Source organism: Mus caroli, unplaced genomic scaffold (assembly GCF_978045245.1).
Source record: "Mus caroli unplaced genomic scaffold, Mus_caroli_1 scaffold_17, whole genome shotgun sequence".
Classification (NCBI taxonomy): Eukaryota; Metazoa; Chordata; class Mammalia; order Rodentia; family Muridae; genus Mus; species Mus caroli.
Window position 1 is genome coordinate 5,221,636 of NW_028227272.1, and position 19,098 is coordinate 5,240,733.

The 19,098-nt window shown below is 48.0% G+C and overlaps 2 protein-coding genes and 1 pseudogene across 2 annotated transcripts in view; 1 reads left to right on the forward strand and 2 right to left on the reverse strand.

Annotated features, from left to right (window-relative positions):
• Abat (4-aminobutyrate aminotransferase) overlaps positions 1–4,325 on the forward strand; it is a 107,568-nt gene extending 103,243 nt beyond the window's left edge. The window contains exon 16 of the mRNA XM_021184642.3: positions 1,263–4,325. Coding sequence (XP_021040301.1) covers positions 1,263–1,384 — 122 coding nt within the window. The 3' untranslated portion in view covers positions 1,385–4,325. The remainder of the gene's footprint in view (positions 1–1,262) is intronic.
• Positions 4,326–5,736: 1,411 nt separating this feature from the next.
• Positions 5,737–7,786, reverse strand: LOC110311988 (ferritin light chain 1-like; annotated as a pseudogene).
• Positions 7,787–12,996: 5,210 nt separating this feature from the next.
• Positions 12,997–19,097, reverse strand: Tmem186 (transmembrane protein 186). The gene is made up of 2 exons (XM_021184647.2): positions 18,973–19,097; positions 12,997–17,888 (listed from the first exon to the last, which is right to left on the reverse strand). The coding sequence occupies exons 1-2, from the start codon at positions 18,973–18,975 to the stop codon at positions 17,241–17,243; spliced, it is 651 nt and encodes a 216-aa protein (XP_021040306.1). The 5' UTR covers positions 18,976–19,097; the 3' UTR covers positions 12,997–17,240.
• Between the last annotated feature and the right edge of the window lies 1 nt (position 19,098).

Below are 19,098 nucleotides of genomic sequence, written 5' to 3' on the forward strand. Positions count from 1 at the left end.
GTCCTGGAACTCACTTTGTAGACCAGGCTGGCCTCGAACTCAGAAATCCACCTGCCTCTGCCTCCCAAGTGCTGGGTGCAGCCTGTGTTCTTGACTGCTGAGCTATCTCTCCAGCTCCCCTGCTCCCTGTTGAGAGTTTTTAAGTGGGAGGATATTGTACTGAGATCTGAGTACCCACTCTGGGTCATGCACACAGTCAGACCTTTCTCTTGTCTCTTCTGTTTCTTTTTTTGTGTTTTTCTACGTTAGTATGGGGGGCTGAACCAAGGGCCCTGTAGGGAAGCCCTAACCACTGAATATAAGCATGTGTATGATGTGCCATGGTGAATATGTAGAGGTCAGACGATAACTTCATGGGGCCACCTCATTCCCCCTGCTTTTTAATTTGGAGACAAGAGTCCCAATAAGTTGGCCAGAGTGACTTTGAACTCCCCTATAACTGAGACTGGCCTTGGACTTGTGATCCTCCTTCACAAGCCTCCCGAGAGCTAGGATTGTAGGCATGCTCCACTAAGCCTAGCTTTTACACTTCTATTTACTTATGGTTTGAGATAGAGCCTTATTGTATAGCCTAGGCCTAGAACTTGGAATCCTTCTGCCCCTGCCTCTCAAGTGCTACAATTACAGACATGTGCTACCATGCCTGGCTTCACCTCCTTTTTCAAATGTGAAAAACCATCCTAAAGAGAGTGAGCAACCCAGACAAGTATTCCCAGTACGAATGATGAAATCCCCCTTTGAAAATCCGCAGAGTCCTCCCTTCTTTGTAATGGCTTCTTCATGTGCTTTTCTAATGTCTTTGTTTGCCTGTTTTCTGACTCCAGTATGCCTTAAGTTTCTAACAAGCAAGAACTTTTTTTTACCTTGAGATTTCTCTACCATCTAGCCCAGTAGGAGGAGAGCACACATTCAAAGTTAGAAGGGCTGGACCCGGTAGCTCACATCTTAATCCCAAGTAGGTAGGCCTCTGTGAGTTCAGGGCCAGCCTGTTCTGCATAGCAAGTGCTAGGCCAGCCAGGACTACACAGTGAGATCCTGTCTCCAAGGGGGAAAGAAAAGAAATAAGCAGAAATCAAAATTAGGAGTTAAGGAAAGGAGAGGGTGGGTGAGGGAAGAGAGAAGGGCAAGAATGGAGGGATGGGCAGTGGGGGCTGCCTGGGAGAGCAGACTTGAGGGTGGATGACAGGGGCCGCTCACCCACCATGTCTCCCAAATGTGGCCCTAGAAACTTACACTCCTAATCTACTCCTGCCTCCTTCCAGGTGTGGTATTGGGGGGCTGCGGTGACAAATCCATCCGTTTCCGCCCCACGCTGGTCTTCAGGGATCACCACGCCCATCTGTTCCTCAGCATTTTCAGTGGCATCTTAGCAGACTTCAAGTAACGAAGCCATCTCCATGGCGCTCAGAGAGCCCTGCCTCAGCGGCGTCAACTTGATTAGTTTGCCTAATTCATATTTTCACTTCAAAGTTTATCAGAGGCGAATGCATAAACTAAAGGGTCATTTGTGGGGCAGGCTCATTGGTTCGTGCTTGTGGAGGAGTGGGTGAGGAGGACCATGGTTTGAGGATCGCCCCTTGCAGAGCTCATGGTGACCATTAGTTAAAGCCCAGAAGTTCTGTGTAAGCATTGAACACTGTCTTAGGAAAGGCCATGAGGCCATATTTCTGCCAACCCTGGACCAACCAGTCTCTTAGAAGCCACTCAAGGGTATAACACATGCTCCGAGGTGGGTGCGTCTCTGACCATCTCAAGCACCCTATCTTGTGTCCCTCACAAACAAGCTCTTGTCACTTCTTACCGAGTCCCTAGTTCCATGCCCCTCTCGTGACTTACTGAGGGTCCGGATGGCTGTCAGGAAGATGACAAGGTAGGGAGGTAAGGACCGTGTTTGGAGGCTTCTGGTATCCTAAACACCAAGATCCACTCAGCCCTGTGCCCTGATGATGTCCCTGGCCTGTGAATTCTGTCCTTGACTGACCCATGCTCCTGGAGGATCTCCAGTTGTGTCAGTGATAGTTTAGTCAACCTCCCCATCCTGTGTCAGTCTGGACTCAGAGGAAGGAGTCAGCATTCTGAGCATCCAGAAGATTCATGGAACCTGAAGTTGCCTCTGGAGCCTCCACTGAGGAACACGGACAGCAGAGTCCTTCATCCCATCTCCAGGGTCTCTGACTTGTGACCCCTCATCCCGGGAGCGCCATAGTCCATCTTTCACCCACACGCCTTCCCTCCATTCCTGAGCAGGACTAGTCTGTCCCAGAAGGTCACTGCTAGACTTCCTGTTAGGGGCAATGTGTCCCAGCCTGGACTTCTCCTGAGTATGGGGCTTTTTCTGGCAGCCATGGGGGGAGTGGAGAAGTCTAAGAAAACCATCAGGAACCAACAAGCTGGTGTGGTGTCCTTATGCTTTTATAATGAACACATTGCCAGCCAGAAGCCAATGCTTATGCAGGCCCCAGCATCTCAGCCAGAGGCCAGACGTTCTTAGAACTGACTTGACCTAAGCAGACCCCCTAACCCTTCAGACAGGCAGTGTTTATTTAATGCGTAGAGTGCAGAGGGGCTGTTTTATCCAGACCCCTCTTTGTATCCTGGTGCCCTTGTTGACTGTCTGGGAAGATGAATATACCAGGGTTTCCAAATCCAGCCCTTTTTGTTCTCTTAATGATGAATCACCCAAAGACCTGGCTTTCATGCTTCCTTAGACACGGCCCTCCACTTACTTGCCTTGAAGAAGAAAGGCGCTGACACTCTTAACGCAAGCAGAATGTCCACAAATACCAGTTCACATCACAGCCCTGCAGTCCCCTCTTTGTAGCTGTGTCTAAGGTCATTTCCATCAGTGACGGGTCTGCTCCCTCCCTCCCTGTAAGCTTTCACTCACCAGTGTGTTTATTTACACATCCATTATTTATTCACTCATCAGACTGTCATGAAATATTTGTGTTGTTCCAGGACCTGTGCTAAGCACAGGCACCAAACATAAAATGAGAGAAAGTCCTTGCTCCCGGGAACTCCCACTCTCTCAGGAACCACAGACCACTAATGTTGAAGTCAGAATGGAAAGTGTGCCAACAAGGATTTCTGAACACTAAATCCAACAAGCCTTCACAGGGAAAGGATGTTTGAGCAGAATTCCTCAGAATGAATAGGAGTTAGCCAAGCAGAAAAGGCAAGAAGAGTGAAAGAAGCAAAAAGCATCTGCAGAGGTACACCCGTGCGTGCGTGTGCAGAGGTACACCTGCGCGTATGCAGAGGCACACCCATGCATAGTCTCCACCCTTTCCCTGGGGAGTCAGACCCCACCCAGAAATCCCAAGGTTCAAGGTCTTATTTAACAAACCAGAAAAATGCAGGCCAAGCCCTTATCCATCATATTGGTTTAAGCATGCTGCCTCCTGAGAACCACAGTATCATATACAGATACTTTAGCAGGTCCTTAGAGTTCAAAGGGTTTTCATCCAGGACATAAGCAGAAATCGCTCTCTTTAGTGAAGGGAGCAGCTGATTTTTCATTGTCTTGCCACAGGGCATGTTGACAGGAGAATGAAATTCTTTGTAGAAAGTCATCTTCAAATGTACTGTCCACCTCTTGCCTGGAGACAGTTCTTCCCATTTTAAACAAACAAACAAAATTTAAGGTGTTTATCCACAAGTTCTTGACTCGGGTACAGTGCGTTCCTGAGACACCCTCTTTGGGAGTACAGGAGGTTAGCTGGAAGAATTCCAAGGAAAAGAATTTTCCACAAAACTCAAGAATGTAGAGACTTAGAGAAGGCTGATGGAAACCCAGGAAGCCCAGTGGGCAGCTTCTGCCTAGGGCAGAACCCACAAACAAGTGCGTCTGTGCAGAACGTCTGGATGAACACCCATCATGCATTAGTGCAATAGAGTCTAGTAAGTGTCTCTAGCCAGGCTTGTCAGTTGTGCAGAAAACAAGGCCTGGTACTAGCAAACCTTAGCATATCTTCCCTTTTTATTATAAATGGGTGGTTGGTTTTTGTTTTTTGTTTTTTTTTTATAATTTTTACTGATGCTCAGTAACCATGAAAAACTGTGCACATTCATGTACTAATAGATCTGTACCTATCTATCTCTGTACGCATATATACAGCTCACTGTAGAAAACCACAGCTAGCGAGCATTGCAGACTCATGCAAACCAAGTGATCTTGTTTACAGTAACCGTCAACAGTGCCAATAAGGAATGAGGACACTAACCTGTCACGGTGTAACTGGTGACCACGTGAACAGTTCCATGAATTAAATGTTTCCTGTGTTAATCAGTATTCTTAAATTAAAAGAAAATGTTTATAATGGAAATGTCAGAGTGAATGTGGGCTTTTTCTGGAGGTTGTATTAATTCTCAGAAATGTCAATTCACCCAAGATGGTACAATGGCACAGTAAGGATGGATTCCACCCAAGTCCAGCCTGGTGAGCCAGTGAACTTAGAGGTTACTGTGAGGAGCATGGGGGACTCACACAGCTGCATCCCTTGATAGCCCACTTGAGCATGGTCGAACAATCAGAAAGCTGTGTCGTCGAAGCTCCACCAATGAGCAAGGGTTTATGTAACCTTATGGCTGCTGCGAGTGGGCTTCTATCTTCCTTACCTTCCTCCTATGACCCCGTATCTGACAAGATGGAAGTTAAGGAGAAAGGCTCTGTTTCAGCTTCAGGTTTAAGAGTGGACACACAGGTAGGCTCAGCAGGTGAGAGCACTGACTGCTCTTTCAGAGACCCTGAGTTCAATTCCCTCAAACCACGTGGTGGCTCACAACCATCTGCAATCAAATCTGATGCCTTCTTCTGGTGTGTCTGAAAACAGAGACACTGTATTCATATACATTAAATAAATAAATAAATCTTTGGTCTATCCTGGAATAGAAGGCATGGTCACAGGAGCACAAGGCAGCTGGCCACACTGGTTCCTCACTCGAAAGCAGAGAGCAGACAGAAATGGGACTACAGTAGAGAACCTCAAAGCCTACCCCAAAGATTCACTTCCTCCTAAAAACTTCACAGCTGGGAAACAAGGGTTGAAACACCACTAATTCAGGGAAGAGAGGCCACACTCACAGATCTCCAACACAGTGAGTTTCTCTGGGAGTTTCCTGGGCCTCCAAGCCTCTCTTCTGTCTACAAGGGGCTGCTTCAATCCAGCAGAAAAGCTACGGGATATGTGGGACAGGCAGGTGAGAAGTCAAGCTCCCCGCCCCAGGTTCACTTTCAAGACTTTGTAGGGGCTGCCTCAGTGACTGAGCAGAGAGCAGAAGCAAGCAAGGTAAAGACAGGAGGGCTGATGTCTCTGAGCTCGGTACTGCTGGGCCACAAGGAGGTGGAGATGGCATGATAAGGGGAACAGGACAAAGAGGCAGCCCGGCTCACATCCTGGAGGGCCCTGTGCACCACACTGAGGGACGGACTTTCTATGGGGGTGAGGGAGCTGCTGAGGGTGCAGGATGGCAGAATCAACCAGGATGCACTTAGAAAAACCCCTGAGTGAGTTGGGATTGGAGAGATGGCTCAGCAGTTAAGAGTGCTTGCTGCTCTTGCAAAAGACCCAAGTTTAGTTTCTAGCACCCATGTTGGGCAGCTCATAACGCCCTTTAGCTCCAGCTACAAGGGATCTGATGCCCTTTTCTGGCCTCCATGGCACCTATGCTCATGTGTACATACTCAAATTTAAATGTATATGTATATACATAATTTAAAGTAACTTTTTTTCTGTCTCAAAAAGCTTTATTTTTACTTGGTCCAACACTTGAGAGAGGCTCCAGAGCAGTAACAAAGCTGCCTAGTGGCTTGAGAGGTTCCTTCAGGTGGAGGTCCTGAGGCGGGCTGGTGCAGAGCAGAGAGGGGAGCCCCTTGGAAGGCACAGAGGCCTCCCAGTCATGCTTGAGAGTGAGGCGCTCAGAGAGATCCTCGCCCAGAGATCCCTGGGGCGCGCCAGTCTGCGCTGGTTGTGGCCCTGCCACCCTACGGAGGTTGGCCAGGTGGTTGCCCATCTTCTTGATGAGCTTCACCTCCTTATCCAGGAAGTGGCTTTCCAAGGTGTCACAGAGATGAAGGTCTGCGCAGGCAGAACCCAGGGCATGCAGATCCAGGAGGGCCTGGTTCAGGTTCTTCTCCAGGGCCAAGGCAGCTTCCATGGCCTCCTGCAACTTGAGGAGACGCTCGGCGCCCTCGTGCTTCTCCTCGGCCAATTCGCCCGAAGAAGTGGCCTATGCCCTCCAGAGCTACGTCATCCTGATCAAAAAAGAAGCCCAGAGAGAGGTAGGTGGAGGAGGCCCGCTGGTGCCGGTTGAGCAGGCGGTTCGCGGCAGCTTCCACTTCGGTGGAATCATTCTGACGAATCTGAGAGGTCATGGCTGATCCGGAGTATGAATAGACGGTGCAGACTGGTCCTAGGAGCCAAAGGCGGCAAGGAGATGATGGTCCCAGAGGCTGCGACTGGAGAGACTTGTAAGGCGGCTGGAAGCTAGTACAGTGGGAGTCCCTGGGTCTGTTCCATCCACTGTTGAAGCAAGGCACAGATCCACGGGACCTCCAAGACGCTGCTCCTAACGTGACTTTAAAAAGAATTCCTGGGGCTGGAGCAATGGCTCAGGGGTTACAGGCACTTGATATTCTTGCAGAGGACCCAGGTTCAGTTCCTAGCACCCACATGGTAGTTCACCTGTAACTCAACTGGCCTCCAAGGACACCATGCATGCTGATGGCTCACAGATATACATCAGGCAAAACACACTCTTAAAAAATAGAAACAACTCTCTTAAAATCTGTGAGTGCATGAAGCACCGAGATGCTGGAGAGCCGTCCATGACCAGTGGTGTTGAAATGGTCTACAGCCTGCATGTAACAGCCAGCACATGTGGGAAGTGACTGGCTCAGATGGCAGCATTTTATTTATTGACTTTTCATTTATTTTTGAGACAGGGTCTCACTTTGCAGCACTGGCTGGCATGTAACTGCTAATAGACTAAGCTGCCCTCAAACTCACCCCTGCCTGCCTCTACCTCCCAAATGTTAAGATTAACAGCATGTGCCACTGTGCCTGGCCCAGTAGGCAATTTTTACCTTAATATCAACTTTTTCTAACTTTTATTTGTATGTGTGGAGTGTTTAACCTTGGCATATACATCTGTGCACCACTTTCATGGAGTGCCAGAAGAAAGTGCCTTGTCCCTTAGAACTGGAGTTACCAGGGGCTGGAGAGATGGCTCAATGGTTAAGAGCACTGACTGCTCTTCCCAAGGTCCTGAGTTCAGTTCCCAGCACCACAAGGTGGCTCACAACCATCCATAATGAGATCTGGCGCCCTCTTCTGGGGTGTCTGAAGACAGATACCGTGTACTTAAATAAATACAATACATAAATAAATTAAAAAAAAAAAAAAAAGAACTGGAGTTACCATTGAGAGTCACCATTTGGGTGGTGGACGTTGAACCTGGGTCCTCTGGAATAGCAGGCAGTGCTCCTAAGTGCTAAGCCATTTCTCTAGCCTATTTGCCTTTATATTAAATGTGTTTTTAAAATAATCATATATATTAATGATGATAATAATAGTCTAATGATCATTTTGAGTATCTGCTATGACAAGAATACTCTCTTGGTGTTTTGAAAATTCCCTAACAACTCAAAAGGTATATGTTTCTGTGTGCCTAATTTTTGATACATGAGGGGGTCAAGGCAGGATATCATTATGTAAACCAGGCTGGTCTTGACCTGCTGATGGTTCTGACTCCATCTCTCACGTGCTGAGATTATGGGTACATTCACCATGCCCAGTTGGGTTCTTTATTTTTTGTTTTTTTTTGTTTTTTTGTTTTGTTTTGTTTTGTTTTGTTTTGTTTTTCGAGATAGGGTTTCTCTGTGTAGCCCTGGCTGTCCTGGAACTCACTCTGTAGACCAGGCTGGCCCTGAACTCAGAGATTCACCTGCTTCTGCCTCCCAAGGGCTGGGATTAAAGGCGTGAGCCACCACCGCCCAGCCCTTAAAAATTAAGTATAAAAGCTAAAGTCTTGTACTAATTGCCTGTCAGGTGGGGAGAGTCTGGTATGTGATGGTTCCTTTCAGTACTGCTTTTCTCTTTGCTGGGCTTGGTGGTGTAGCTTGTAGCACTAAGGAGGTAGAGGCAGAAGGATCACCTCAAGTTTGAGGGCACCTTGGTCTACAGAGCAAGTTCCAGGCCAGCTGTGGCTATATAAGGAGACTCGGTCTCTAGAAACTCAAAACAACAACAATGAAACAAAACACTACTTTTGTGGGTTTTTGTAAGCCCAACACCACCAAATAGTGTGTTTCCATAACAACCACATTCCCACAAATAAACATTGCCCATTTCCCAGGCCTGGCTGTTGCTGGAGTATTTCAACCATTAATCAGTGAAACCAATATTTTGTCTCTGGTGCAGGCACAAACAAGGCCAGATGGTAGTAGGCCTGCCTGATTAAGTCTAATCAGGCAAAATTTTATAGTTACAGGATCAAAACAAGGCCATAAAACCTGGCCTCAGCTTGCAGCTCCGAGGGACACTGTTGCTTTCCCTATGTGCTTCTATTCTGGACCCATGCTGGGTGCAGTACACACAGTTGTTGAAAAGCATTTTGAACCCAGGAGTCTGGAAGTCATAGGATAGCAATGAAATGAAAATTCCAACCAGCTTGTTGATGTGACTTATCTCAGGATTTGGACAGGGGATAGACCCCTGGGCTGAAAGACAAGATAAACTTGCTTTAGAAAAACAGAAAGGACAATAGCTAGCAAGGGGCAGAAAGGACAATAGCCAGCAAGGGGTTGTGTAGTCCAGGTGCTGCTCTTTAACAATGCAGGAGCCTTGTTGGAGCTGAATAGAACCTGACAAGCCACAGACCACTCTGCCCCTAAGCATAGATGATGCAGAGCCACAGCTCTTGACAGGAGTGCTAAGCCCAGACAGTTCTTAGCAGACAGGAAGGAAAGCAAACAAACAGGATCCCATCCAAAATGCTTTTCAACAACTGTGTGCACTGCACCCAGCATGGGTCCAGAATAGATGCACATAGCTGGCAAGCTTTTGCTTTTTTTTTTTTTTAAGGATTTATTTATTTAATGTATTCACCATTGCTCTCTTCAGACACACAAGCAGAGGGCATCAGACCCCACTGTAGATGGTTGTGAGTCACCATGTGGTTGCTGGGAATTGAACTCAGGACCTCTGGAAGAGCAGCCAGTGCTCTTAACCCTGAGCCATCTCTCCAGCCCATGGCAAGCTTTTCTCTGCCTAGAAAACCAGATGAAGGCGACTGTGGAAATTGTTCAATCAGTGAAATACTTGCTGAGCAAGCATGAGAATTGGAGTTCAATCCCCAATACCTACATAAAAGCTAGATGGGGTGACAGAGGAAGTGGGGACTAGAGGATCCCAGGGTCTCGACGGCCAGCTAGCCTAGCCTACTTAGTGAACAATCCTCTCCAACTCAAAGGTTAAGGTGATCACAAGGGGATGTGGTGCCACATCCCTGTAATCCCAGCACTTGCGAGGCAGGAGAATCAGAAGTTCAGGTCATTCTTGACTACATAATAAATTTGAGGCCCCCCTGGGTTATACGAAGCTTTATCTCAAAATCATCATCAACAAGAAAAGATGACAGGGGTAGACATCCTTGGATAGCAGGTGGCTCTTGATATCCTGGAGAGACACAAGAGGAGCCAGTGCAGCCACTCAAGTGCTATGGACCTGACACCTCAGCAACATGGCCTCTGGCCTCCAAAGTCAGCCTGTATCAGATTCTGCAATAAGTACTAGTTTCTGTATTTTATCATTTTATTTTGAGACAGAGTCTCATGTGGCCCCGGCTATCCTCAAACAAGATCTTCCTGCCTCGGTCTCAGAAATACTGAGATTACAGGAGTGCACCAGCAGGCCCAGCCTCACCAAAACAGTTTTACGTAATCTTTTCCTTTTTTTTTTTTCTTTTTTCTTTTTTCTAGATTCTATTCAAATGCTTTTCTTTTTTTCTTTTTTTTTTTTTTACGTATTTTCCTCAATTACATTTCCAATGCTATCCCAAAAGTCCCCCATACCCACCCCCCACTTCCCTACCCACCCATTCCCATTCTTTTGGCCCTGGCGTTCTCCTGAACTGGGGCATATAAAGTTTACAAGTCCAATGGGCCTCTCTTTCCAGTGATGGCCGACTAGGCCATCTTTCGATACATATGCAGCTAGAGTCAAGAGCTCTGCGGTACTGGTTAGTTCATATTGTTCCACCTATAGGGTTGCAGATCCCTTTAGCTCCTTGGGTACTTTCTCTAGCTTCTCCATTGGGAGCCCTGTGATACATCCAATAGCTGACTGTGAGCATCCACTTCTGTGTTTCCTAGGCCCCGGCATTGTCTCACAAGAGACAGCTATATCAGGGTCCTTTCAGCAAAATCTTGCTAGTGTATGCAATGGTGTCAGCGTTTGGAAGCTGATTATGGGATGGATCCCTGGATAGGGCAGTCTCTAGATGGTCCATCCTTTCATCACAGCTCCAAACTTTGTCTCTGTAACAATCTTTTCCTTTTTTAAGTATATTTTTGAGTCTCAGTGTGTGAGTGTATGCCACACATAGCATGTGGAGGTCAGAGGACAACTTGTGGTACCAGTGAAGTGGAAGATACCCTTGGATTAGAAATAGTGATCGAGGCAAACAGGTAGTCTGACCTAGGACTTTGTGGTTTGGATTATGCTCACATGCATCCTCGTCATAACGCACTTGGCAGCACAGACCCTCACTTCCATGGACTGTGCAAACACCCCTCCAAATAATGCATCCAGCAACCTCAGAAACTACCCAACCCCCAAGTGCCTTGGGCTTTCCTCCCATCGCAGAATAAAATATACAGTTCTTGCCCCTGGTAATAATCTGACTTGGGCATTTTTCTATTCAAGCATATTCCCAATGCATTCTTATGAGGAATAGAAGACCCAATCCATCATGAACTTGTTGTGAGTGTGCAATGCACTAGGACACACTATCCCTCAAGTGAACTTACAGGGAGAATTCCCAACTTACTACCTGATACATATGCACAAATGACCATGCAAATGATTTAAATCAGATGCACTATGGGTATGCACATAATTAAAATCAGATGCACTATGGGTATGCATATGACTAAAATCAGATGCATTATGGGAAGGGACAAATGTAGTAGAAAAGAGAATGTAGGGAACCTTGGAGTAGGCTCAGGATATCCCAAAACCAAGTTCTCAGCACAAGGATTAACTTGCCCCAGAGGGACAAAGGGCAGGGATAAGGACAAAGACAGGAGATAAAGGAGGAGAAGGAAAAGGAAACAAGGGAGAGAAGACAAAGGGCACAGAGAGAGAAGAAGGGGTATTTTTTCTGGGGATGGATGGTGACAAAGGACTGTGCCTCTGGATAGAGAAGAGGCAGGCATGGCCTATAGGCAAATGGCAGTTTATAGAGGTAAGATGGGAAACCCCATGTTAGGATGAGGTGTTTAATTTTTATTGGGCATACTAATTAGGGCAGCCAAAGGGAGCTTTTGGTTGCTGGACTTCAGTTCTTTGATAACTGGACCTTGGTAGTCAGCCTCAGGAGGAAGAGGCCAAATAAGGAAGTAGACCTTGGCAGCTAGCTTTAAGGATGTAATCTAACCATTTTTTTTTTTTTTTTAGCACAGAAGAGGGAATGGGGGAGAAGGACAAAGCCTGCCACAGCCATGCTTGCCATGCTCGGACTGGCTAGAGTCCCTTCAGTGAATATGATTTAAAATCTGTCAATCAAAATCGAGCAACCACTCTGCTCCTCCCTCATGGAACCTCGAGGACTCTAGCTGTAGCCTCACTTCCTCCCTCATGGAACCTCGAGGACTCTGGCTGTAGCCTTACTTCCTCCTTCATGGAACCTCGAGGACTGTGGCTGTAGCCTCACTTCCTCCCTCATGGAACCTCGAGGACTCTGGCTGTAGCCTCACTTCCTCCCTCATGGAACCTCGAGGACTCTGGCTGTAGCCTCACTTCCTCCCTCATGGAACCTCGAGGACTCTGGCTGTAGCCTCACTTCCTCCCTCATGGACCTCGAGGACTCTGGCTGTAGCCTCACTTCCTCCCTCATGGAACCTCGAGGACTCTGGCTGTAGCCTCACTTCCTCCCTCATGGAACCTCGAGGACTCTGGCTGTAGCCTCACTTCCTCCCTCATGGAACCTCGAGGACTCTGGCTGTAGCCTCACTTCCTCCCTCATGGAACCTCGAGGACTCTGGCTGTAGCCTCACTTCCTCCCTCATGGAACCTCGAGGACTCTGACTGTAGCCTCACTTCCTCCTTCATGGAACCTCGAGGACTCTGGCTGTAGCCTCACTTTTGTGCCCCGTTGTCAGTCTTGACTGTGTATCTGTCTATAATCTGCACTCTACTTCATCCGAAATAAAGTGAGACTGCTATTTATGCATTTGTGTGAGCAGCAAATCCTTATTTTCAATTCTCTGGATAAGAGGTCAAGAACCTGGAAACACTAGGCTCAGAACCCCTTCACCACCAACCAAAAGGCTCTTCTTAGCCTTCCCCACATCCAGAGTGTTATGAATGCCGTCTGAGTTACACAGTGCCCAGCATGGGGTGGTGGCTCTTCTTTGGTTAGTGTTTTGAGAGAGGGTCTCAGGGAGCCCAGGCTGGCCCAGAGCCTTGTACCTGAGGATGGTCTTGTGCTCCCGATGCTCCTGCTCAGGCTTTCCAGGCGATGGGATCAGAGTCATGTGAAACCCACCATGCTTGGCTGGGAGGCAGGCTTGGGTCACATTCTGCATGTAGCCTAGGCCGGCCTCACACTTAGGACAATCCTCCTGCTTGAGCTTTCCCAGTGTTGGGATTTTAGGCATGAACTACCATGCCTGGCTCTTATTTTTTTTTATAAACCAAAGGGGTTGAGTGGCAGAGTGCTTGCCTAGAGTGTACAAAGCCCTGGGTTATTATTTTGGAATTGTTTTTGAAAGGGAGAAATCATCACTATAGCTACAATTGGAATCTAAATGCCTTTCCCCTGTGGCCTGGAACTTGTTAAACTACATTGGTCTCAAACTCAGAGCAACTTATCTGCCTCTGCCTGCTGGCAGTCCAGGCCTACACCACAAAACCTGGCTCTTGTTTTGGGGGCTACCGGATCCTAACCCACTTCCTGTCCTCAGCGGCAAGGGCTCTGATTGTAGCTGGTGTATAAAGAGAGTGATACACTTGTTCCTTGTGTGCTCTCTGTTGCCGCTTGTGATCAGGCTGCACTGGGAAGGCCACGCTGGTGAGAAAGCTCTCATCTCCCAGGCATGTCCCTTGTAGGCCTAGCAGTCTTTTAGTTAAGCAGTGTGCAGACTCCTCTCATTGCAGTCACTGGGGGACCTGGCAATGGGAGGTCCAGGAAAGGCTGGGCAGTGTATTGAAGATATTACCTTCATAAAAGTGAACCAAAGGCAAACTCAAAAACAGAGTCTTACTGGTTTGTTTGTTGTTTTGAGATAGTCTAATTTAGACCTGACTGACCACAAATTTACTAAAAGGCCAAGGACTCCAGATCGTCCTGCCTATGCCTCTCTAGGAGTGGGACTACACACATCTGCCAACCAATTTATGTGGTGCTTGATATTGAAACCAGGACTTAGCGCTCTACCAACTGAGCTTCATCTCCAGCCCCTTAAGCTGGCATTTCTAAACTAGCTTGAGGCCCCCTGGCTGCAATCAGGCAATACCTCTAACATTCCAGTAGAATCAAATTCTAAGTCATTCTCAACTACACAGCAAGCTTGAGGCTAGCCTGGGCTATAAAACTCAAAAGGCCCTCTCAAGCAAAACAAAATCATAAAGGACTTCTCAATTTTTGTGTATTATGTGCATGCCAGTGTACGTGGGGAGGTCCGAGGACAACGCAAAGGCAGTTCTCTCCCGACACTGTAAGGGTCCCTGGATTAAATTCAGGTTGTCAGAGATGATGCCAAGCACCCTCATCCACTGAGCCTTTCGCAGCCTCCTACCCCCAAGTTTATCACTCACATAATCCTTTAAGGTTTAGAGGATCTTTGTTGGTAAAGTAGGTCCAAAACCTTCTGGCATCCTTCGTTGCTGACATCCTGCACACATGGCTGTGCTGTCATGGTCCAGGGCATCCACTCCCTACATCACTTCACGGCCATCACAGTGGGAAAGGCTTGGAGGCCAGAGGCTTGAAGCTATGGTGTAAGCTTGCTCACATCTAGGTGGATAGGACATCACTAAGAGAATCCCAGTGCTCCAGTTGTGATGGAGCGGAAGGCTTTATTGTTTTCAGACAGGTTCTATGCAATCCTGGTACTATGTAGATTGGGCCTCAGATTGGCAGTGCTCCTCCTGCCTCTGCTTCCCAGATCCTAGAATTACAGTATGATCCTGTCTCAAAACGCCGAAACAAAAAGGCCCTACCAAACAGGCTACCTGTGTGGTGGTAGCACATGCCATTAATCCCAGCACTCAGGAGGCAGAGGCAGGTGGATCTCTGAGTTTGAATCTACAGAGTGAGTTCCAGGACAGTCAGGGCTACACAGAGAAGTCGTCTCAAAAAAAACAAGCCAACAAACAAACCACTTGAGATTGTGGCCTGACATGATGGTGTACACTCAAGAAGCAGAAGCAAGTAGATCTCTTTATCTCTTGAGTTCAACAGGCCAGCTTGGTCTACATAGTCAGAGCTTGTCTTAAAAAAAAAACAAAAAACCCTGGAATTGTGGTGCATACCTCTTTATTTAATCCCAACACTCAGGAGGCAAAGGCTCGAGGATTTCTGAGTTCAGAGCCAGTCTGATCTACATATAGCAAGCTCCAGGATAGCCAGGAGTAAAATAAGAAGATACAGTTCAAAAAAATAAAAACTACTAGGCTGGAGAGATGGCTCAGCAGCTAAGAGCGGGCTGCTCTTCCCCAGGTCCTGAGTTTAATTCCTAGCATTCATGGTGGCTCACAACTGTCTATAATATGAACTGATGCCCTCTTCTGATGTGCAGACTCTACAAGTAGAAAAAACACCCATATACATAAAAATATATGCATTTTTTAAAAGTACCTTAGGGAAAAAACAAAGGTAAAAAGAATCCTAGGTGGGACCTACTGAAGTTAGGTCACTGAAGCATGGCTTCGGAGGACACGAGGACCTCAGGCTCCTAACAGCTTAGTTTCCTTACTTCCTTCTCTATCCACAGCAGGGACACAAACAAGCACTTGTTTATTACTCTTCACTTCAGTGTTATCGACTGGAGGAGATAGCCCATGATGTCCACTGACCTGCTGAGTTGGTAAGCATACATATACATTCACATTCAAGTGCACCCCAAAGAACTAGCCCACAAACACTTTCATTGACTCAAGTGTATTCATCTCTGACCACCACCAAGTTAGCACTGGGAAGCACAGGAGGAAACATATCATGATTCCCTTCATGGATGTCAGAATAACAAATTCAGACAGAGTAACTGCTGCCTACAAACAGGCAGAGGTGGAGAGGACGAAGGCAGGGACAGCTATGGCCTAAGTGCCTACATCCTATCTGGGAGAGTGAAGTGCTGGTACTAGCCAGCGGCGATCGATGGCAAGGACGTGCTACATGTCCAGGACATTGAAAATGGTTATAATCTGATATGCACATTTTAAGTGGTTTTTTATTTTTGAGATTACAATAGAATTACATGTACTTCCCCCTTCCCTTTCCTCCCTCCAAACCTTCCCTTGCCCTTTCAAATTCGTGGCCTCTGTTTTTCCTTAATATTGTTGTGTATCCGTGCGTACGCTTCTAAACACAGCCGGCTCACTCTGTGCTTGCATGTGCCAGTTTTCAGGGCCGCCCACTCCACATTGGGTGTGCCCTTCCCTGAGGGCACTACTCCTGCTCTCAGCGTTCCTATGGTGCCTGTAGCTCTTTGTGTAGGCCTGTGGTGGGACCCCCCCAACACACACACTTTGGCACGTCTAGTCTAATGTTACCTGTGTTCACGCTCTGCTTACTTTAGAGAGGACCAGCAGGATGGCTCAGTGGGTGCAGGGGCTTGCTGTCAAGCCTGACAACCTGAATTTAACCCACAAGACCTAAATGCTAAAAGGAACGCACCTTGGAAAAGTTGTCCTCCATTCTCCTTATATGTACAGTGGTACACACACAAATAATTAAAAGAAAAATTCTTAAAGGAAAGAAATTACTAAAAAGCTACAAAGCAAAGCATTCTGGTAGACAAATTACAAAGATCACGACTGCTTTCCTTTTAATGCAGGTACAATTACCTATTTGTTGTTATTATGAAAAGCATATGCACTGTCCTCCAGATGATGAATTTTTGCTTGGACAGAGTCCCTCTGCTGCGATGACACTACAAAGCTCTTAAGTGTGAGCACCCCCGGACCTCCTGGGGGTCAACGCAGTCTCAGGGGTGCTGTCCCTACCTCTGTTGGTGTACAGTGACTTGCTGATGGGAAAAAATAAGTTCACTCTGGGCTTTAGCCATGGCCGTCCAGCTGGTGAGCATGAGTAAGTGCCGGGCCCCATCAGCACCCTAGAAGCCTTGCTCTATGTTGTAAGCTCTGGGCTGTGTGCCTTACACAGCACTCAGTATTCACTGGTTTTGCCTGTTCTGTGGTGCTGGGAATGGAACTAAGGACCTTATACATGCTAGCCAAGAGCTCTGCCACAAAGTCCCAGCCATACCCATCCCCATGAGAAGGGTTTTCCATCTCACAATGCAATTCAAGGTTCAGAAACTTAATACCTTGCCCCAGGTCAAGGAACTAAGGCTCAGCAGAACCCAAGTCCCCAGACTCCACATCCTGTGCTCCTCTGCCAACCCTCTTGCCTTCCATCTTTACAGCAGCGGGCTGCCTTAGTGACCTTGGCATAGTACTCCTCCAAGAACTGCCTCTTCATAGAAACTTCTCGCCACTATATGATGGGATGTCCTATAATGTTCCACTAAGGGCTTTTTCCTAAAGCTTCCTTTTTGGCCCAAAACAACCTTGAACTTTTTCTCCACCTGCCTGTGTCACCAGTTCTGAGTACAGGCAGGCATAGCCATGCCTGGTTCAGGGCAGTGCTAGGAACTGAACCCAGGGCTTCCCATCCTGCACAGTAAACAAGCAGTCTACAAAGTGAGCACCAGCCCAGTCCCCAGTATTAGCTTTTGTCTCATCTGTCCTTGGCCTTCTGTCTAAAATCCAAGTGTAACCAGGGCTACGAGAGGCCTACTTGCTGTTCTTCTGTGTGGCCAGGGTTCCGAACACTTGTGCAAACCGTTCCCTGTCCAGGATTCGGCCATAGCGTAAGGTGAGGTAGAAGGTCTGCTTGCCACTGTACTGCTGGATGCGCACGAACACATCCTGAACCCGTTCCTGGGATTCTGACAGGGGTATCATGTCTGACACGGCACAGTACGTGTCCTGCCGCCAGCCCCAGAAGGTCAGGTGGGCCACTCGGAGCAGGGTGCCCGACTCATTCACATACAGGATGCCCACCAGTCTCCGGAAGAAGTGGCTCATCCAACAGAGCATGGCCAGGGCAAAGCTGGCGACCCCACCCAGAAGGCACAGTGAACTGAGCGTCATGAGGCCTTGTGAGTAGCAATAGAAGCCCGGGGGCAGGGCCACCACAGTCACAGCTGTCTGGGCCAACTTCAGCCGCGAGAGGACCCCAATTGCTCGGATGGCTCGGAACCGGTAGATTGTATGGAATGTTTCGGTCTCGGTGCCTGGTGACTTCTCCCGTGAGTGGGGAGACCTGCTCCCCACCCACCTTTTGGAATCCCCCTGCCCAGAGCAGCACCACAGTCCCTGTAGAGGCCTCCTCCACGCAGTGGGCCCCTGCAACCTTGGTACGGCTCGAAGGAGGAAAGCCTGGAAGAGAGAGGTTCATTTCAGAAGTCACCCATGCTAATCACACAATGACCAAGGCAAAGCATCTCCCAGAAGGGCTCCAACCAACCCTGGAAAGTCACCATGACTGCCGGAGGAAAGTGACAAAGCCAGACACTTAAAAAACATTTTTTTTTTTTTTTGGTGGAATTCTATTCTAAATAGGTATCTTCTCCCATTTTTACAACTAAACAAATAAAACCCTAATCGCAGTTAGTGAGATAGCCCATCTAGTACAGGTGCTTGCTACCAAACCGGGTAACTTGAATTTGATCCCTCAGGCCAACTTGGTGGAGGAAGAGAAATTACTCGCGCAGGACGTCCTGGACCCCCGTATGGCAAAGCACAAGCATATACACACAAACTAAACACACAAGATTAAAACAAAACAACCAAAACATTTTTAAGAACCTAAGCCCTCCCCCACCCCACCTCACGGCCCCAAGTACAGGGAAACACGGGCAGTCTGGCGCTCGGACGGGCCCTTCCTCCTAGGCAGGGCCAAATGAACATAGAAAACCTGCCGTTTCAGCTATTCACTAGAGACCGGCCAACAGCGGACTTGAAGGACCGTCCTTCAAGGGGGTAAATCAATCGGTGTCAGAACCCCACACAACAAAGCCGTGGGGTACTTATCACAGGGCCTCTGCAGTTCTCCGAGTGCCTTGCGCGGCCAGAGAACCTCTTTGTATTATTAACCTGGCTGGGAAGCAGAGACGTGAGGCACGGAGGCCCTCAACACACTGCCTGTGGTTCTCTGGAGTGTGCAGATTCTGGGCTTTGGAGTCAAGAGGACACTAGCTGTGCATCCTTCTTCACCCTTCCAAAGAAAACCTCAGAATACGCTGAGGGAGACACGGTTCTTAAGCTCTGAACCGGGTGTGTTCATACGAAGTGGCAGCGACACAGACCGTCCACGTGACCCGGACAAAGCAGGAAAACAGCCCAAGCTAATAGACTCTGGCCTTCCACTGGCCGGTTTCCCAAATGGTCAGCCCAGGCGTCCTGCCTGCCAGTCCTAGACCCGACCGGGGACGGGGAACGCGTTCCCTCCTGACATTCCTACCATGAGCCCGCCGCCTGCCACAGGACGCACGCTGTCCTTGTCACCGGAAAGTTGAAGGGCGCATGCGCGGGCGGTTAGAAACCCGCATGCGCTAACTCAAAAAAAAAAAAAAAAAAAAAAAAAAAA